The sequence below is a fragment of the Vigna unguiculata genome, chromosome 10, assembly GCF_037176805.1.
Source record: "Vigna unguiculata cultivar grain cowpea cultivar isolate G323 ecotype 2 chromosome 10, ASM3717680v1, whole genome shotgun sequence".
Classification (NCBI taxonomy): domain Eukaryota; kingdom Viridiplantae; phylum Streptophyta; class Magnoliopsida; order Fabales; family Fabaceae; genus Vigna; species Vigna unguiculata.
In genome coordinates, this window is record NC_140801.1 from 51,490,585 (window position 1) to 51,510,618 (window position 20,034).

At 33.7% G+C, this 20,034-nt stretch overlaps 3 protein-coding genes across 3 annotated transcripts; all 3 read left to right on the forward strand.

The window, feature by feature from the left end:
- Positions 1-907: 907 nt before the first annotated feature.
- LOC114165656 (seed linoleate 9S-lipoxygenase-like) lies at positions 908-5,149 on the forward strand. The gene is made up of 9 exons (XM_028050229.2): positions 908-1,199; positions 1,322-1,608; positions 1,717-1,957; positions 2,435-2,755; positions 2,869-2,954; positions 3,042-3,149; positions 3,449-3,756; positions 3,860-4,123; positions 4,240-5,149. Exons 1-9 carry the CDS (start codon positions 968-970, stop codon positions 4,991-4,993), a joined length of 2,601 nt encoding a protein of 866 aa, XP_027906030.2. The 5' UTR covers positions 908-967; the 3' UTR covers positions 4,994-5,149.
- Positions 5,150-9,221: 4,072 nt separating this feature from the next.
- On the forward strand, positions 9,222-14,106 carry LOC146883415 (seed linoleate 9S-lipoxygenase-like). The gene is made up of 9 exons (XM_085668272.1): positions 9,222-9,542; positions 10,583-10,866; positions 10,972-11,206; positions 11,335-11,655; positions 11,744-11,829; positions 11,912-12,019; positions 12,241-12,548; positions 12,644-12,907; positions 13,218-14,106. The coding sequence occupies exons 1-9, from the start codon at positions 9,290-9,292 to the stop codon at positions 13,969-13,971; spliced, it is 2,613 nt and encodes an 870-aa protein (XP_085524398.1). The 5' UTR covers positions 9,222-9,289; the 3' UTR covers positions 13,972-14,106.
- An 865-nt stretch (positions 14,107-14,971) lies between these two features.
- LOC114166734 (seed linoleate 9S-lipoxygenase-like) lies at positions 14,972-19,382 on the forward strand. Its single transcript, XM_028051520.2, has 9 exons — positions 14,972-15,301; positions 15,869-16,155; positions 16,261-16,495; positions 16,838-17,158; positions 17,250-17,335; positions 17,462-17,569; positions 17,685-17,992; positions 18,077-18,340; positions 18,483-19,382. Exons 1-9 carry the CDS (start codon positions 15,058-15,060, stop codon positions 19,234-19,236), a joined length of 2,607 nt encoding a protein of 868 aa, XP_027907321.1. The 5' UTR covers positions 14,972-15,057; the 3' UTR covers positions 19,237-19,382.
- The last annotated feature ends 652 nt before the right edge of the window (positions 19,383-20,034 follow it).

The window sequence follows — 20,034 nt, forward strand, 5'->3', positions numbered from 1 at the left end:
ATTTCTCTCTTATTTTTATGTAATTTTCATTGAGATGGGTTAATGTCTTTCCTCCTTCGCCATAGTAGATTTGTTTGGATAGGTGTGATAGCTGCAAACACCAAATATTAATACACGTTAATATATATTTGAATTAGAGATCTTGCTTATGAAAATGGTATAGCTAATTTATTATTTATATCCATAGAATTAATTATTCTAATTTATGGAATTACTATTTTTTTTTCAAAGTCAAATAAGTCGCTAGAAATTTTCTGGTATGATTACAGCTAATGCTTCGTTACAAGATAAAAGATGAAGTTTTGACTGATTAGATAACAATATATATTTTTTTTAAAATAGTTGCAAAGTTTAATATATAGATTCAATTACAAAGCAATTTCCGTGACAAGTAAGAAAGACACTCTATAATTTAATAATTTGTTAACGTAATTGACATTTTAAAACACCCTGTTAGAAGCATTTTATAAAATAATTAATGGGTTTATATTCAAAAAAAAAAATATTATAGCGTAGTGACTTTTTCCAGATTAAACAATTAAGCAGCGTACGTAGGTGATTAATATATATATATATATATATATATATATATATATATATATATATATATATATATATATATATATATATATATATAAGATTGATTACGATATTGATTAATTGTTTCAAGAATTTTGTGATATCAGATGAATCCTTTGAGTGCAGAAAGACACAAATGAGATTCGACTAATTAATGACATGGATAACATCAATATATGATATAATAAAAAGCACATTAACAACGAGTTGATAACTACATCGTCCATGGATTTAGCAGCCAAACATATAATAATGAATCAAAGTTGGCAACTTGACAGTAAAAGAATGTTTCAAGGTTTCATCTCTCCATCTATAAATAACTCACTTTGCTTCCTTATAATTCACAACCTACAATAAAACTCATTAATATCAACAAGAACTTGCAAAGATGTTTGGTCTCTTCGACAAGAGCCAGAAGATAAAGGGCACTGTGGTGTTGATGCCAAAGAATGTGTTGGATGCTAACGATTTAACCTCAGTGCAGAACGGAGGTCTTGGTAGTGTTGTCTCTGGTTTCTTCGACGCCGTGGGCGACGTTGCAGGACAAGTAGTTGATTCTGCAACTGCCATCTTATCCCGTAATGTCTCCTTCAAGTTGATCAGTGCTACCTCCACTGATGGTTCGTTCTTCTTCCTTTTTTTCTTCCATTTTTTGTCATGATACTTTCTTTCTTCACTTCTTTCAATGCAACTATGATTTTTTTTGAGATAAAGAAACTCATGTTTTTGGTTTTATCTGTAGCAAACGGAAACGGGAAAGTTGGCAAGGAAACGTATCTAGAGAAGTATCTTCCAACGTTACCAACGTTCGGAGATAGACGAGATGCATTCGCTGTTCGTTTTGAATGGGATGCTAATTTCGGAATTCCAGGAGCATTTTACATCAGAAACTTTATGAATGATGAGTTCTTCCTCGTCAGTGTCACTCTTGAGGACATTCCAAATCACGGAAGCATTCACTTTGTCTGCAACTCCTGGATCTACAACTTCAAAACCTACAAAAAGGATCGTATTTTCTTTGCAAACAATGTAAGTCTGAAAGCGACCCAGTTTGAATGTTTTGTTAGTGATGCTTTTGCCAGATTAAGCTCAAAATTTTGCAGTCAAATTTTAAAGGATTCATGAAAAATGTTGCAGACATATGTTACAAGTGCAACACCAGCTCCACTAGTTAAGTACAGGAAAGAAGAGTTGGAGGTTTTAAGAGGAGATGGAACGGGAGAACGCAAGGAATGGGAAAGGGTTTATGATTATGATGTGTACAATGATTTGGGCAACCCAGATAGTGATACAAATCTTGCTCGTCCGGTTCTTGGAGGCTCCACCACCTATCCCTACCCTCGTAGGGTTAGAACTGGTAGAAAACCCACCAAGAAAGGTGAGACTTTTTGTCTTTTCTTTTATCATGTTTTCATTACTTTAATTAATAACAAAACTCACATAGGACCAAGTAGTTGGTGGGAATTTTTATATAGATAAAATAACAGTGGTTCTTCAATAGAAAACAGTATTAGCAACACGCTTGGTGAGAAGAGAGAGAGAGAAGACAGTATTCTAATGAGGAAGAGATTTGTTTGTGTAGTTTAGTAAGAGAAGAGATAAGGGATATTAGAGAAAATGAGGCATAGCTTTTTTGATTTGATTTATTAGAAATAGTAAAAGCAAAATGACAAGGAAGAAAGAAAATATAGATAACATTATTATACTTTTATAAAGTATGTTATAAGGAGCAATGATAGATTACAATAGGGATTTTTTTGTTGCAGTTTAAGAATGTTTTTGCTCTTTTGAACGTGCAATCTGTCAGTGTTCTGAATATGTTTTCTGATATTTCTACTGTTGGACTCTCTTACAGATCCTAAAACTGAGAAACTTGCAGCCGAGTTTTATATACCAAGAGATGAAAAATTCGGTCATTTGAAGTCCTCAGATTTCCTCACATATGCATTAAAATCCTTGTCTCAGATGCTCTTGCCTTCACTCGAAAACGTTTTTGACTCAGATTTGACATGGAACGAGTTTGATAGCTTTCAAGAAGTGCGTGATTTGTATGAAGGTGGAATTAAGCTACCAACAGGTGTACTTAGCGACATTAGTCCCTTACCAGTCTTCAAGGAAATTTTCAGATCTGATGGTGAAAATGTCCTTCAGCTTCCACCACCTCATGTTATCAGAGGTACCTTAGTTCAACATTCTAGTCAACACAAATTTATGTTAGTTTGAACTTAGTATTTTCCAAACTTTCATCTAAACATAATTAATCAATTCTATAATCTATGATTTGAGCAGTGAATAAATCTGCATGGATGAGTGACGAGGAATTTGCAAGGGAAATGATTGCTGGTGTAAACCCAAATGTCATTCGTTGTCTTCAAGTAAGTCTAGATATTTCCATGGTTAATCAGTGTTTTATTGCTCCACTATCTTGCTAATGGACAATTTCTTCATTTTAATAATTGCAGGAGTTCCCTCCAAAAAGCAAGCTAGATCCCACTCTATATGGTGATCAAACTAGTACTGTAACAAAAGAAAAGTTGGAGATTAACATGGGTGGGGTCACAGTGGAAGAGGTAATAATATATATACATGAGTCATAGTTCCACTATGATAATACATACCTATAGCTATATATAAAATGACCACTGCATTATTTCCAACAACTACTTACTCTTTCAAGGAAAATATAATATTGGTCAAGTGGAAACCGATAGGGTGCATCAACTGACACAACAATTTGAATCTATTTAATATGTCAGAAATATAAAACAACTAATTTTTCAAGTTCTTTACTTAGTTTAATTTGGAATTATAAAACAACTATTCCTTGTGATTCAAAGTGATTGTTGAAATTAAATTCTGTGAAACACAGGCACTTGCTGCTAAGAGATTGTTCATATTAGATTACCATGATGCATTCATTCCTTATTTGACGAGGATAAACCGTTTACAAACTGCAAAAGCTTATGCCACAAGAACGATCCTATTCTTGAAAGATGATGGCACTTTGAAGCCACTTGTTATCGAATTAAGCAAGCCACATCCAAGTGGAGATAATTTGGGTCCTGTGAGCAAGGTTGTGTTGCCTGCAACTGATGGTGTTGACAGCACAATTTGGCTATTGGCCAAGGCTTATGTAATTGTAAATGACTCTGGTTATCATCAGCTCGTAAGTCATTGGTAAGAACTTCTTTACCAATATTTAGCACATATATATATATATATAGTGTATGTGTGTGTATATGAATCTATCGATATATCTTTCTTCTTTTTGGTGTTGCAGGTTAAATACTCATGCAGTGATAGAGCCATTTGCAATAGCAACAAACAGGAATCTGAGTGTGATTCACCCTATTTATAAGCTTCTTTATCCTCACTACCGTGATACCATAAATATCAATGCACTTGCTAGACGAAACCTGATTAATGCAAATGGCATTATAGAACAATCATTTTTGCCAGGAAGGTATTCTCTGGAGATCTCTTCAGTTGTTTACAAGAATTGGGTTTTCACTGAACAATCCTTGCCAGCTGATCTCATCAAGAGGTATATATTCTTATTAAATAATGAACCTTGAAGTTACTAACTTTATAAATGTAACGTGGCTTAAGACAGAAAAATGAACTGGGTCTAAAAATTTATTCTCTTTTTGCTTGTTCTAGAGGATTGGCTACTGAAGATTCTTCTGCACCTCATGGCCTTCGTCTTCTGATAAAGGACTACCCTTATGCTGTTGATGGACTTGAAATATGGGATGCTATTAAGACATGGGTTAAAGAGTATGTGTCCTTGTATTACCCTACAGATGTGGCAGTTCAACAAGATACTGAACTTCAAGCATGGTGGAAGGAAGCTGTGGAGAAGGGTCATGCAGACCTAAAAGATAAACCATGGTGGCCTAAAATGAAAACCATTGAAGATCTCATCAAATCATGCTCTATTATTATATGGACTGCTTCAGCTCTTCATGCAGCAGTTAACTTTGGACAATACCCTTATGGAGGTTTTATTCTGAACCGTCCAACTCTGAGCAGAAGATTCATCCCTGAGCCAGGAACCAAAGAGTATGATGAGATGGTGAAGAGTCCTCAAACTGCGTATTTGAGAACGATCACACCGAAGCGTGAGGCCATTATTGATCTCACAGTGATAGAGATATTGTCAAGGCATGCTTCTGATGAGATCTACCTCGGAAAAAGAGATAATCCAAATTGGACATCTGATTCAAAGGCATTGGAAGCGTTCAAAAGGTTTGGAAGCAAGTTGACAGAGATTGAAGCGAAAATCACAGCAAGGAACACCGATTCAACCATGAAAAACCGATCTGGACCAGTTGAACTTCCCTACACATTGCTCATTCCTTCAAGTGAGCAAGGGTTGACTTTCAGAGGAATCCCTAACAGCATCTCTATCTAGAGTGTGTGTTTGAATGCCTTGATTATGGATCAACCCAGTTTGTTGTAACACAAATGATGAATCTTCTTTGTGTTTTTGATTATGCTTGTAATTCTCTGTTTGGAACTGTGTGCTTTGATTAACCAAGGAAATAACAGTGTTTTAGCTATTGCTTAATTTGTTATGCCTTCGTATTTTTTTACTTTAAACATTAATCACAAGATAATGTGATAGATTTGGTGCAATCATTTTGTATATAAAACAGATAATTCGATACAACAAGTCTTCTAGTTCTAGAAAAGTATACTAATGATCAACATTATAATATAAGATTTCACAGATGTCCTTATCGTCTCTCAATATTTTTATTTTATGTTGTCTACCAACATTGTGCACAGTGTCAATAATAATATAAAATAAAATTATTATAAATATATGTATCATATATATGAAAAAATATTTAGTGATTATTATTCAAATATATATATATATATATATATATATATATATTATCTTCTTTGCACAAACTATAAAATGCTAATTTATCATTAAATAAAAGATTGAGTAAAAATGTTTAAGAAATTCATATTAAAAAAACAAAGCCCGTTTTCCTTTTGGGCTATCCATTTTTCAATTTGGTCTTTTAAAGTTGGGTTGTAGAGTACATGCTTCTCTCGAGACCTTTTACTCTGATTTCTTCATCTTCCTTATAACATGGAATAACAGAATGATATCCGAAACTTAACTTTTCAATAATGTATTTTTCTTACATATATTTTGAAAAAAAAAGTGTACTTTACAATTTAATTTTAATTAGTTTAGATAATTTATTTCGGAACAGTCGGAATAAGATTTATACGAACAAAATAAGGTTTCCCAAACAATTTAAAAATATCTTTTAAAAATAAGAAAAATAATTTTTTTCAGAAATTTTCTGAATTTGGCTCCGGAACAATATGATTGAGATTGTAATTTTGGAGAAGATCTGCTACAGCGTACTCCACAATAGCTGATTTTGCAAACCCTTGATGGTCACCTATGATCCACAATGAGACTTAACTTAACATTGATTCTTCTTCTTCCCTAATCTTCTTCCATTCAACCAAACGTTATAAAAGAAAAAATAAATGTTATGTACTTATTGTTTTGAAGTAGGTATTTGGACTCGACTCAATTTAATGGGCTCGGCCCAATAGGTTATGAAGTCCATCATTCCACATTCCCCTTAATTAAATTCCTCGTATCTGAGTTTGGAGAGAATAATTAATATTAAATGATGGAGATATTGAGAAGCTATGGATGTGATTTCATTTTTAATTTTAAATATATAAAACAAATTCTGAACCCTTCAAAAAAAATCCCAAAATCAATCATTCAGTGATTTATTGCATCTCTTCCAATGGGGAATGGACAACCATATATAGTCCAATGATATAAAAACAAGCCACGAATTGGACCATTATGTGGCTAACATACATAGATATGGAATGATTAAAAAATATATATCTTTGTGTTATTCAAATAATTATTTTTTCATAAATTTTATATTATAATTTTTTGTTACTTTTAATTACATAGGTTGAAAATTTAATCTTTCTAAGTAATAGAAAGTTGTTGAATGATGTTTAATAGTTTGGATTAGCTTTTTGTGAAATTATATAAGTTGACACTTTTAACTACTGTATTTATAATAATATTTGGTAAAATGTTCAATGTTATAAAATAATGAATTGAGTTAGTTCACTTTAATTGTACTAGAATCAATATATAAAATAATTTAAAAAAACAAAACACATTAAAGTGATTCGATTTACTAATCTATCCATTTATCTTTTTCTTATGGATCAAGCCACGTTGCAAAATTGTTGGCTCATCAAAAAGTGAGCTAAATTACACTAATTCATTTTTAGTTCAATCCATGGTGAATAGGGATGGTAATGGGACGGATATGAGTTTTACTATCTCATATACTCAAATGTAACGGGTATCAAATTTTTATCTCATCCTCATACATACTAGATAACGGGTATATACTCGTACTCATACCCACTTTCTTATTTATTCAATATCAATTAATTAATTTTTATAAAATAATAACAAATTACAATAAATGAAACATAATATTTATCAAATATTTAATACTCAAAGGATTATTGTTTCTTCAATATTTTAAAAAGAAATTATAATTGTATACATTTCAAATTAGAATACCAAATAAAATTTTATGAGAACCAAAACATTTATTAAACTTGCAAACGTTGATGAAACTTGTATACATTTCATCTCGATCTCATGCCCATGTCAGCAAGTCTTGACCTTTTGACCATTGTCGACTCGACCGAATTCAATCGAGCTTCAGTGGAGGCTGACTTAGCTAAATTAGGCCAAATTTAGTTGGGACTGACTCAATTGAATTCAATTGAATTTTGGTTGAGTACGACTCAAACAAATTTGGCAAGGACCAACTCGGTCGAATTTGGTCGACTTTTGACCAAGGTCGGCTCTGCCAAATACGATCCACTTTTGGCTTGACCCTCTTAATCGAATTCGATCAAATTTCGGTTGGGGTCGGCTATGCCCAAGAAAGTCGAATTTCGATTAGGTCGAATCGCCCAAATTCGTCCGAATTTTGGCTGGAGCCAACGCGACCGAATTTGGTTGAATTTTAACTAGGGTCGACGCAGTCGAATTTCGACCAGGGTTGACTCCTTCGAATTTCGGTTAGAGCCAACTTGGTCAAATTCGATCAAGTTTTGACCTTTTGTCTGACCTAACTTGTCTTAACTTTCGTCCTGGCCTCGCCCGTCTCGTCCTTTAACCCTAGCCAGTCGGGTTCAACGTTGTGTCCAGGTTGGCCTAGCTCGACGTTCAACACAGTCCAACTTGTCTCGACATTTGGGTCGGGTCGGTCGAGCTCGATAATCAACTAGGAACAACTTGTCTCAACCTTCTTCCTTGATCAACCAAACTGGAACATTTGTTTGGACAGTTCATTTTGACCTTTGACATGGGTCGGTCTGACTCGACTTTTTGTCTAGGTCAGTTTGTCTCGACCTTTGATAGAGTTAACTCATCTCAACTTTCGACTCAGATTGACCTATAATTTTGACCATCTCATTTCGATTTTGAACCTAACCTAACCTAACCATAAATATAAATCGAATATTTCGATTGAATTAAAACAATGAATATTCAATTCAAACAAATTATAAAATATAAATTAGTAAAATAGATTTTAAATTATTTTGGATGGGAGCAAAAGTATGTGTCTTTTGCCCATCCCTACCCGTAGTCAAATTATTGTGTCCGTACCTGCACCAGCATCCCACCATAATAGTAAAAGAATAACGTACCTTTCTCATTATACCGTGTCACTCTTGTCGTGGTTCTTGCTGCTATTACTTCTAATTACACATTTGTTCCACATCCTCGCTATACTTTTCTTTGAGAGAAAAAAAGAAAGATTATTCTGAAAGACATTATATATATTTCTGAAAATTTGTTTGGAAAAACTCGTTTCCAAATATAATTTTTGAAAAAAAAATTGAAAAGTTTATTTTTGAAAATATCATATATATTGTGAAAAGTTAATTTAAAATTTTTTATTCCTAAATACTTGTTTCAAAAATTTTATTCTGAAAAGCTCATTCTAAATACATTTCATGCACTCCGAAATATTATATCCAAAAAACATAATCCAAAAATTCCATTTTAGAAAGCTGAAAATCACTTTAGAAAAAAATGATCAATCTAAAATTTATAAGGTTCGGGAAAAAATAAAAAAATCTGAACCCTTGTAAAAAAAATCCCAAAAATCAATCATTCAAAGATTTAATGCATCTCATCCAAGTGGAATGAACAAGCATAAACATGTAGTCCAATGATATAAAAACAAGGCATGAAAAAGAGAATTGGACCATTCTATGCCTAACATAGAGACATTATGAAATGTTAAAAAAAAAAACTGTTTGTGTCATAAAAACTTCTCTGAATTCTTTCTGGGGTGCTGGTTTTATCATCACAAATTTGTAATATTTTTTACGACCACTAATATAAGAAACGAGAACAATAATAGAAGAAACATGAGTGGATAATGTTGGTCCTAAGAAATTGACGAGACAATGAATAGTTTCTTCATGTAGTGTTATCGATGATAGTATCTATATGTCACGTTTTACATGTGCAGGTAGGTGAGCCATGAAATCTCCTTCTATATAAGTACCTTGTTCGCATTGTTTTCACCACACAAGCTTCTTCTTCTTCTTCTCCTTGGTCGGTGCGAATAGTGTTGAGTGAGTGTAAACAGAAGGAGCAAAAATGTTTGGAATCGGCAACAAGAAACACAAGATCAAGGGGACTGTGGTGTTGATGCCCAAGAATGTCTTGGACTTCAACGCCATCTCCTCCGCCGTTCCAAAGAGTGTTGGCGACGTCGTCGACGGCGCTGTTGGCGCTGTCGGCGGTATCTTAGGCGGCGTCGTCCATGTCGCCGGCGGAATAATCGACGCTGCCACCGCCTTCTTAGGGCGTAACGTTTCCATGCAGTTGATCAGTGCTACTCAGACTCATGGTTCGTTCCTTAACACTATTATAAATCTCTTTTCATTTCTTCAAATAATGAGAAAACAGAACTAGCATAAATAACTTCTTCAATTTTCACAACAATATTTATTACCAAGGTGTAATTATTTGACTTATATTTATTTTTTAATGCTCGTATAAAAGTTATTACCATCTTATCAAATATGTATACTAACATTCACCTTTAATGATATCAAAGTTTGTGGAAATATATATTCTTTCGTGAGCTTATATTCTAATTTTTGGATTAATTTTGAAACAATTTTTAAGAAAAATGCTTCAGTAATAAACAAAGTAATAAGTTAGCTTTACAAGGAGGAAAAAATAAATAAGAATTAACTTCACAGTATAAATGAATAAAATATATTACATTCTTTTACTCCAAAGAGTGTAGTGTACGGGCGCAAAGAATATGAAATCAGTGGGAAAAAAAGAAAAATTATAGAAAACAACTAATGTAATAAAAATAAGGACAAAAGAAGAAAAAAAAAAATGAATTCTTTATCGAATTTTCTGTGTTATTTATTCTTCTGGTATTACATATGGACACTAATTTTGATACAATTGCTAAAAGAATTTATAAAAGATCCGGACCAAAAAGTAAAATAATAAAATTATGGAGGAAAATTTGATACAATAATTTTGATTGTCAAGTATAATTTTGAAAATAATAAAATAAGATTATTATTGATTTTAATCTTATTTAATATTTATCAAAATTAAATAATATTATTGTTCATATAAAATTATTATTATCATTTATTTATTAACAATAGAAAATATACACTTTTAAATTATTATTCAAATGACTTTCTTTAATAGTTTAAATGCAAATTTATTATAAATAGATAATAAATAATATTAATTTGTAATATATATATATATATATATATATATATATATATATATATATTTATAAAATACTTAATATAAAATTGAGCATATAACATTTGAAATATGATTATTGGGTCACGTGCCCATGTTTTTTTTACTATTTATGGAATTTAACTTGCATGGAGGATTATGCAGGTGGAAAAGGGAAAGTTGGAGAGGAAAAATATCTGAACAGTCATCTTCCAACCTTACCAACATTGGGAGCAAGACAAGAGGCATTCAGTATTTTTTTTGAATGGGATTCTGACTTTGGAATTCCAGGAGCATTTTACATAAGAAACTTTAAGACTGATGAGTTTTTTCTTGTTAGTGTAACTCTCGACGACATTCCAAACCATGGAAGCATTCACTTTGTCTGTAACTCCTGGGTTTATAACTTCAGAAGTTACAAAAAAGATCGTATTTTCTTTGTCAACAATGTAAGTTCTGCTTTTCTAATGCTTACAAAAGTTCATCCAACTAATTTTTCAAACATAGTCCACTCGTTTTTCTTTGAATAACAAAATTGGTGAAATATATGACAGACATATCTTCCAAGTGCAACACCAGCTCCACTGGTCTGGTACAGACAAGAAGAATTGGAGACTCTTAGAGGAGATGGAACTGGTAGACGCAAGGAACAAGATAGAATCTATGACTATGACGTGTATAATGATATTGGAAACCCAGATGGTGGTGAACCTCGCCCAATCCTTGGAGGTTCTAGCAACTATCCATACCCTCGCAGGGTTAGATCTGGTAGAGACAAGACCAGAAAAGGTAAGATTTTTATTTATATGGTTTCATAGGTGGTGGATAAAGATGTAAACTTTATTAGTATGTTGATCTGGGTATATAAATTTCTGCTTTTGTTGATATGTATTTTGCTCTGGGTTGATTTGTAACAGACCCCAACAGTGAGAAACCGGGTGAGATTTATGTCCCAAGAGATGAAAATTTCGGTCACTTGAAGTCATCGGATTTTCTTACATATGGACTCAAAGCCCTGTCTCAGAATGTGTTTCCTTTGTTAAAATCTGCAATTTTTGACTTGAGGGTCACATCAAGTGAGTTTGATAGCTTCGATGATGTGCGTAGTCTCTATGAGGGTGGAATTAAGCTGCCAACAGATATAATCAGCCAAATTAGTCCCTTACCAGTCATCAAGGAAATCTTCCGCACTGACGGTGAAAATGTCCTTCAATTTCCCCCACCTCATGTAATCAGAGGTAACTTACATCTTGATCAAAACAACTTAAACAGGTTAGCACTTGTTGATTTGATAATCTGACAAGTACACTGCTATGCTTTGAACAGTTAGCAAGTCAGCATGGATGACTGATGAAGAATTTGCAAGAGAGACGATTGCTGGTGTAAATCCTAATGTCATTAGTCGTCTACAAGTAAGTCGAAATGTTTTGTTATGAAGTCCACTATATGAGTATATCTGTCATCCTTCCTCACATCATTCTTTAATAATGGCAGGAATTTCCACCAAAAAGCTCACTTGATCCCACAATCTATGGTGATCAAACTAGTACCATAACAAAAGAACAGTTAGAGATTAACACGGATGGGGTCCCAGTAGAAGAGGTAATGATATGCATGTTTTACTATAAAAAACATCATTCAACTTCTATCTGGCATGAATTTTGCTAAATTCTCTTATAATTCCTTTTAATAATCCTTCTGATGCAAATTAAAAACAAATAGACTCGACAAACATGTAAAAGAGTCGATATTTAATTGTTCTACTTGGATTTGTAATTTGAAGTTAAGAAATTGAGTCACTGAAATAAAAATTTCTGGAACAGGCACTTGCTACAAACAGATTATTCATACTAGATTACCATGATGCATTCATCCCTTTTTTGACGGGGATAAACAACCTACCAACATCAAAAGCGTATGCCACAAGGACAATCCTATTCCTGAAAGATGATGGATCTTTAAAGCCTATTGTTATCGAATTAAGCAAGCCACATCCTGGTGGCGACAATTTAGGTGTTGTGAGCAAAGTCGTGCTACCTGCAGCAGAAGGTGTTGAAAGTACGATTTGGCTGTTGGCCAAAGCTCATGTAATTGTGAATGACTGTGGCTATCATCAGCTCATAAGTCATTGGTGAGAACTTCCTTGGCAATATTTAGTCCATGTACACTGTATGGTGTATGTGTGTATGAATTTAATGCTGATGTTTTTTGTTCTTGGGTTAACAGGTTAAAAACTCATGCTGTGGTAGAGCCATTTGCCATAGCAACAAACAGGCATCTCAGTGTGCTTCACCCCATTTATAAACTTCTTTATCCTCACTACCGTGACACCATAAATATCAATGGCCTTGCTAGGCAATCCCTGATCAATGCAGGTGGCTTTATTGAGCAAGCATTTTTGCCTGGAAAGTACTCTATGGAGATTTCAGCAGCTGTTTACAAGAATTGGGTTTTCACTGATCAAGCATTACCAGCTGATCTGGTCAAGAGGTAACATTCATAAAATATACTTCACTCAAACAAAGATATATGGAGTTTTATTTACTAATTAGTCATTCAAGATAGGGTTTAATTTTTATGTATTGTTAATGTAAAAGAGAAATTGTACTGTCACTGGTGATTAGATGACTTTGTGATTGCATGAACTGTTAATTCTCTAAGACATATGTGTTTGTTAATAGAAACATGAATTATTTCAGTTATGGAACTACAAAATCAAAAAATTTCCCTTAATGATAATAGCAATGGAGAGAGGCTAGTTGAATTTGTCAATAAGATTTTATATTGTTGCTTGACTCAGGGGATTAGCAGTTGAGGATCCCTCTGCTCCTCATGGCCTTCGTCTTGTGATAAAGGACTACCCTTATGCTGTTGATGGACTTGAAATATGGGAGGCTATTAAGGCATGGGTCCAAGAATATGTGTCCTTGTATTACCCTACAGATGTGGCAGTTCAACAAGATACTGAACTACAAGCATGGTGGAAGGAAGTTGTGGAAAAGGGTCATGGTGACTTAAAAGATAAGCCTTGGTGGCCTAAAATGCATACTCCTGAAGATCTCATTAAATCATGCTCTATCATCATATGGTCAGCTTCTGCTCTTCATGCTGCTGTTAATTTTGGACAGTATCCTTATGGAGGTTACATAGTGAACCGTCCAACTCTGAGCAGAAGATTTATCCCTGAACCAGGAACCAAAGAATATGATGAGATGGTGAAGAATCCTCAAAAGGCATATTTGAATACAATCACACCTAAATTTGAGAGCCTTGTTGACATTTCAGTGTTGGAGATATTGTCAAGGCATGCTTCCGATGAGGTCTATCTTGGGGAGAGGGATAGTCCATATTGGACAACTGATACAAAGGCACTAGAAGCATTCAAAAAGTTTGGAAGCAAACTGACAGAAATTGAAGCAAAGATCACAGCAAGGAACAATGATCCAAGTCTGAGTAGCCGTCGTGGGCCAGTTGAGTTGCCATACACCTTACTTCTTCGTTCAAGTGAAGAAGGGATGACTTTCAGAGGAATTCCTAACAGTATCTCTATCTAAAACGGATGTGTTTTCTTTATCCATATTTTGCTTTTGAATAAGAGACAACATGAGTCTGTGAAATTGTTGTCTCAATGTATGCACTATGCTGCTCTCCTTCAATTTGAGTATATTATAAGTGTGTTTTCACTGTCACTTCCTATCTGGTTCATCTTTATGTTTATCAGTAATAATGTTGAAAAGTTTCAAATTGTTCTTTGTACTCAAATCAAAAGAAACTTTCTTTACCACTATCGTTGTTGAGAGCCAAGTCTTTCAATTATGTGACTTTTGGTTGAGACTCATTCTCAAAGAACCATGTTCTTGCAATCACTTATCACAAACAAAAGATAAAAAAGACAAAAAAATGTATAAAGTTTTCGAACAATATACCATATAAAAAACACAAACAGACATGTCCAACAACACACCTACAATAATAAATATGCTAACAAGTGCAATAATTAAGAACAAACACCACTACACATTCTAAATGGGTTTACTTGTATAACAAATATAATTTTCTAGATTAATTTATTTCTTCAATATGGAATTCTCACCTAAAAAGTATAAAAAAGTTCAGTAATTTTCACATATACAACATGGATTTCCAATCCCAAAAGAATCAATATTGTAATTGTAAAAATATTTGATTATATTAGAGGGCAAGTTTAAACAAGTATAAATAATGATTACACGATTTTCTTTCTTGTAATAAAAAATTCTTTTCTCAACTCTCTTGATTGTAATAGATCATTTGCATGTGCAAATAAAAAGAAAAGGACAACTGGAACGTCCAAAACTCAAACAAAAGGATTGTAATAAAAGAACTAATTGAATGTCATCAAAGAATATTAAATTTGTATACATAAGAAGGAAGACAAAAAAAAATACAATCAAATGTGGATAACGTGTTGCATGTGGAGTTGTTGGCCTTAGAAAAATTAACCCGCAAAGCTCATTATTATGGAGTCATGTTTCTCCCTTCTCACGTTCTCTCTATAAATAGCTTTTCTTGGCCTCTTCACAACACACAACTAAGCTTCATTCTTCTCTCCTTCTTCCTCTGCAGAAAGAATAACAAACACTATATAGTAGCAAATTAAGATGTCACGTCTCATAGGTGGCTTCTTTGACAATGGTACGAAGATAAAGGGCACTGTGGTGTTGATGCCCAAGAATGTGTTGGATTTCAACGCCTTAACTTCCATTGGTAAAGGTGGTGTTACTGAAACTGCCAAAAATATCTTTGGCCAGGTCCTTGACGCAGCTGGTAATTTGGTTGATGCTGCAACTGCCTTCGCAGGCAGAAATATTTCCTTGCACTTGATCAGTGCTACTCAAGCTGATGGTTTGTTCTCATCTTACCAACCACACTATTTTCTATCATAAATTATTTCACAGATTAGACTTGAACTGGTTGCTAATTAACTGTGATTATACTAAACTTGCAGTGCTTAAATTAAACTCTTATTAATTAATATCCTCTGATGTATGAACATATCTCATCCAGCTCTAACCACTCTTAAAATACTATATTCTTTTGTCAAACCTCAATAATGCAAGGACTCACTTGTCTAACTTCTGTTTACATTGAATATGAAGTTTGATTAAATAATTGCCGTACACTTATACTATTATTATAAGTTTGATCATGTAAGTTATCTTTTAGTAAACTTGAATGGTGAAGTTAACTTTACAAGGATGGAAAAAGATGAAAGAAGGACAAAATTCATTGTGACCAAGTGGGACATATCTTGAGTTATTTAACTATTACACATTTGTAAGAAGTGGCTAACGTAGTTTTTTATTTGTGTGAAAATATTCAAGCAAAGTATCACCCTTTTTCTAATATCAATGTAAAATACTCATCTTTTTAGCTTGTTATAATTATTTGTATGTGTATGTTTGTTTGCAGCTAGTGGAAAAGGAAAAGTTGGAGAAAAAACATATGTGGATAAAAATCTTCCGACCTTCCCAACGTTGGGAGATAAGCAGCTAGCATACAGTATTTCCTTTGATTGGGATGCTAAATTTGGAATTCCAGGAGCATTTTACATCAAAAACTATATGACTGATGAGTTTTTCCTCGTCAGTGTCATTCTTGAGGACATTCCAAACCATGGAACCATTCAGTTTGTTTGTAACTCCTGGATTTATAACTTCAACAAGTACGAGAAAGATCGTATTTTCTTTGCGAATGATGTAAGCTTCTATTTTTATGATACCCAGATTCTGTTTTCCAAGTCTTGATCATTTTTGTTTGCATTCTATTAGTGATCAGAAAACTAATTCATGAATATATTGCAGACATATCTTCCAAGTCAAACACCAGCTCCATTGCTGAAGTACAGACAAGAAGAATTGCAGACTCTTAGAGGAAATGGAACTGGTAAACGCCAGGAACAAGATAGAATCTATGACTATGACGTGTATAATGACTTGGGAAAACCAGATGAGGGTGATCCTCGCCCAGTCCTTGGAGGATCTATCGACCACCCTTACCCTCGCAGGGTTAGAACTGGTAGAGAACGAACCAGGACAGGTTAGACTCTGTTTCTTTAATTATATTCAATTATTTTGTTTCTGACATTGATCATGATATAATAATAATAATATATATGAGCATATAGTTCCAATGGTATAACTATGGTGAAGTTGTTTAACCCATGCAAGAAGTTTTCTTTCCAGATACACTATACTAAAAGAACTTAAAATGATCCTAAAAATACTTCCAGATTTGGTAATGTTTTGCACAGCAACAAACTATGTAGAGTGGTCTACGTGAATGTATAGGTTTTGTATAAGTGAAAAAAGTTGTAAAATTTGATAATATATATGATTAAAAAACAAGGATTTAATGTTGTATTTGGTTGCTTTATGACAGATCCCGACAGTGAGAAACCGGGCGCGATTTATGTTCCAAGAGATGAAAATTTTGGTCACTTGAAGTCATCAGATTTCATCATGTATGGAATAAAATCTTTGTCTCAGGACGTGTTGCCCCTGTTAAAATCTGCAATTTTTGACTTGAGGATCACATCAAGTGAGTTTAAGAACTTCGACGATGTGCGTAGTCTCTATGAGGGTGGAATTAAGTTGCCAACAGATTTTTTGAGCCAAATTAGCCCTGTACCTGCCCTCAAGGAACTCTTCCGCAGTGATGGTGAAAATGTCCTTCAATTTCCATTGCCCCATGTTATCCAAGGTACTTAATCGAAACAACTTCAATATATTAGCATTTGTTGGATTAAATTATTAACTTGGTTACTCAACTTTTTCCTTTTTTATTTGTGCAGTTAAAAGGTCTGAATGGATGACTGATGAAGAATTTGCAAGAGAAGTGATTGCTGGTGTCAATCCAAATGTAGTTCGTCTTCTTCAGGTAAGTTTATACACTTAATTTTGAGTCTCTAAAATGGTCAACTTTGATGACAAAGTTAAAATATTAATGCATTTCTTTTGTTATTTGTGTCATCTTTTCTCATGTATCATCTTTTAACCATGGCAGGAATTCCCACCAAAAAGTTCTCTTGATCCCTCTCTCTATGGTGATCAAACCAGTACCATAACAAGAGAACAGTTGGAGATTAACTTGGATGGTGTCACAGTAGATGAGGTAATTTTTACTTAGAGGCACTTGAAACATGAATAGAGGCACTTGAAGCCATATTAGATTTGTAATTTGAAGTTATGAAACAAAGTGATCACTGAAATTAAACTCTGGAACACAGGCACTTGCTGCTAAGAGATTGTTCATATTAGACTACCAAGATGCATTCTTTCCATATTTGAGGAAGATAAACAGTCTACCTATTGCAAGAGCTTATGCCACCAGAACAATCTTATTCTTGAAAGATGATAGCACTTTGAAGCCACTTGCTATCGAATTAAGCAAGCCACATCCAGGTGGAGATAATTTGGGTCCTGTGAGCAAAGTTGTGTTGCCTGCAAAGGATGGTGTTGAAAGCACAATTTGGCTATTGGCCAAGGCTCATGTAATTGTGAATGACTCTGGTTATCATCAGCTCATGAGTCATTGGTAAGAACTTCTTCTGCACCCATATATAGTGTATGTGTATATGAATCTATTACTGATATGTTTTTCTTCTTTTCGGTGTTGCAGGTTAAATACTCATGCAGTGATGGAGCCATTTGCCATAGCTACAAACAGACAACTCAGTGTGCTTCACCCCATTTATAAACTTCTCTATCCTCACTACCGTGACACCATTAATATCAATGGACTTGCTAGACAATCTTTGATTAATGCAGGAGGCATTATAGAGCAATCATTTTTGCCCGGAAAGTACTCCATTGAGATGTCTTCAACAGTTTACAAGAACTGGGTTTTCACTGACCAAGCTTTACCAGCAGATCTTATCAAGAGGTATTTATAGTAAAATCCAACCATTCTTTTAAACTATTTTCTTTAATGGAAACACGAAGTTTTCTAGATTTGAAACTACAAAAACAAATTTATCAAGAGGCTTATTGAATGTGTAATAACATTTTATTGTTACTTGATTCAGAGGATTGGCTACTGAAGATCCTTCTGCTCCTCATGGCCTTCGTCTTGTGATAGAGGACTACCCTTATGCTGTTGATGGACTAGAAATTTGGGATGCTATCAAGTCATGGGTCAAAGAGTATGTGTCCTTGTATTACCCTACAGATGTGGCAGTTCAACAAGATACTGAACTCCAAGCATGGTGGAAGGAAGCTGTGGAGAAGGGTCATGCAGACCTAAAAGATAAACCATGGTGGCCTAAAATGAAAACCATTGAAGATCTCATCAAATCATGCTCTATTATTATATGGACAGCTTCTGCTCTTCATGCAGCAGTTAACTTTGGACAGTACCCTTATGGAGGGTATATCCTGAACCGTCCAACTCTTAGCAGAAGGTTTATCCCTGAAGAAGGAACTCCAGAATATGATGAGTTGGTGAATAGTACTCAAACAGCTTATCTGCAAACAATCACACCCAAGTATGAAACCCTCGTTGATCTTTCAGTGATAGAGATATTATCAAGGCATGCTTCTGATGAGATCTACCTTGGACAAAGAGATACTCCAAACTGGACAACAGATAACAAGGCATTAGAAGCTTTCAAAAGGTTTGGAAGCAAACTGAGTGAAATTGAGAGCAAAATCAGTGCAAGGAACAGTGATCCTAGTCTGAGAAACCGAACTGGACCAGTTGAACTTCCATACACATTGCTCCATCGTTCAAGTGAGGAAGGGTTAACTTTCAAGGGCATTCCCAACAGTATCTCTATCTGAAAAGACTCTGTGGTTTCCTTCTTTTATCATTGTACTTCTGAATAAATTAGGTATATGCTTACCTGTGTGTAACTACAGCATCTATGTCTGCACTTTTGTATTTGCATTCTCTCAGTTTGCATATAATAAATAAGGAGTGTTTTCAATATCGTTTATTTTTTCTTTATGTGTACCACAACGTTGTAGAAGTTGTTACCGTTTCTAAGTTTTATGAGAACCAGAACTTATGCATGCGTAAAATTAACATCTTATATAATTGTGTTGGCTTTCAAATTTAACAATGCTAATTTGACTGTTATGAACGAAATCATTTTATGTGAAAGTATAGGGGATTTGAAGTGTCCATAGAGATTGAAAGATTATTAAAAAGTTGTAGACAATGAAAAACCTTAATTTCTTTTTAGTAATTTAAAAAATTATAAAAATTAATTACCCTTTTTATGAAGAAAAAAGGAGAATCCTGAAAAATCTCTACAGAAGGAAAGTGAGAAGATGAAACTTTCGATCAACAACAAATTTTAGAATAAATTTTATATGATTTTATATTATATTAAAAATATAGAGTTTAGAATTGATTTTTAATCATACAAAAAAATACTTTATAAAATAATAATTATATATTATAAATTTGTCGACCTTTATATGATGAAGTTTGTATTGTTTATATATTTTTAATAAAAGGGTTAAATAATTTTTGGTCCTTTAACTTGCAGTGAATTTTGAAATTAGTTAATTTCGAAATTTTAAACTAATAATCAAATTTTGTTAAATTTATTTGACATTTCAAGCGTATTTCAT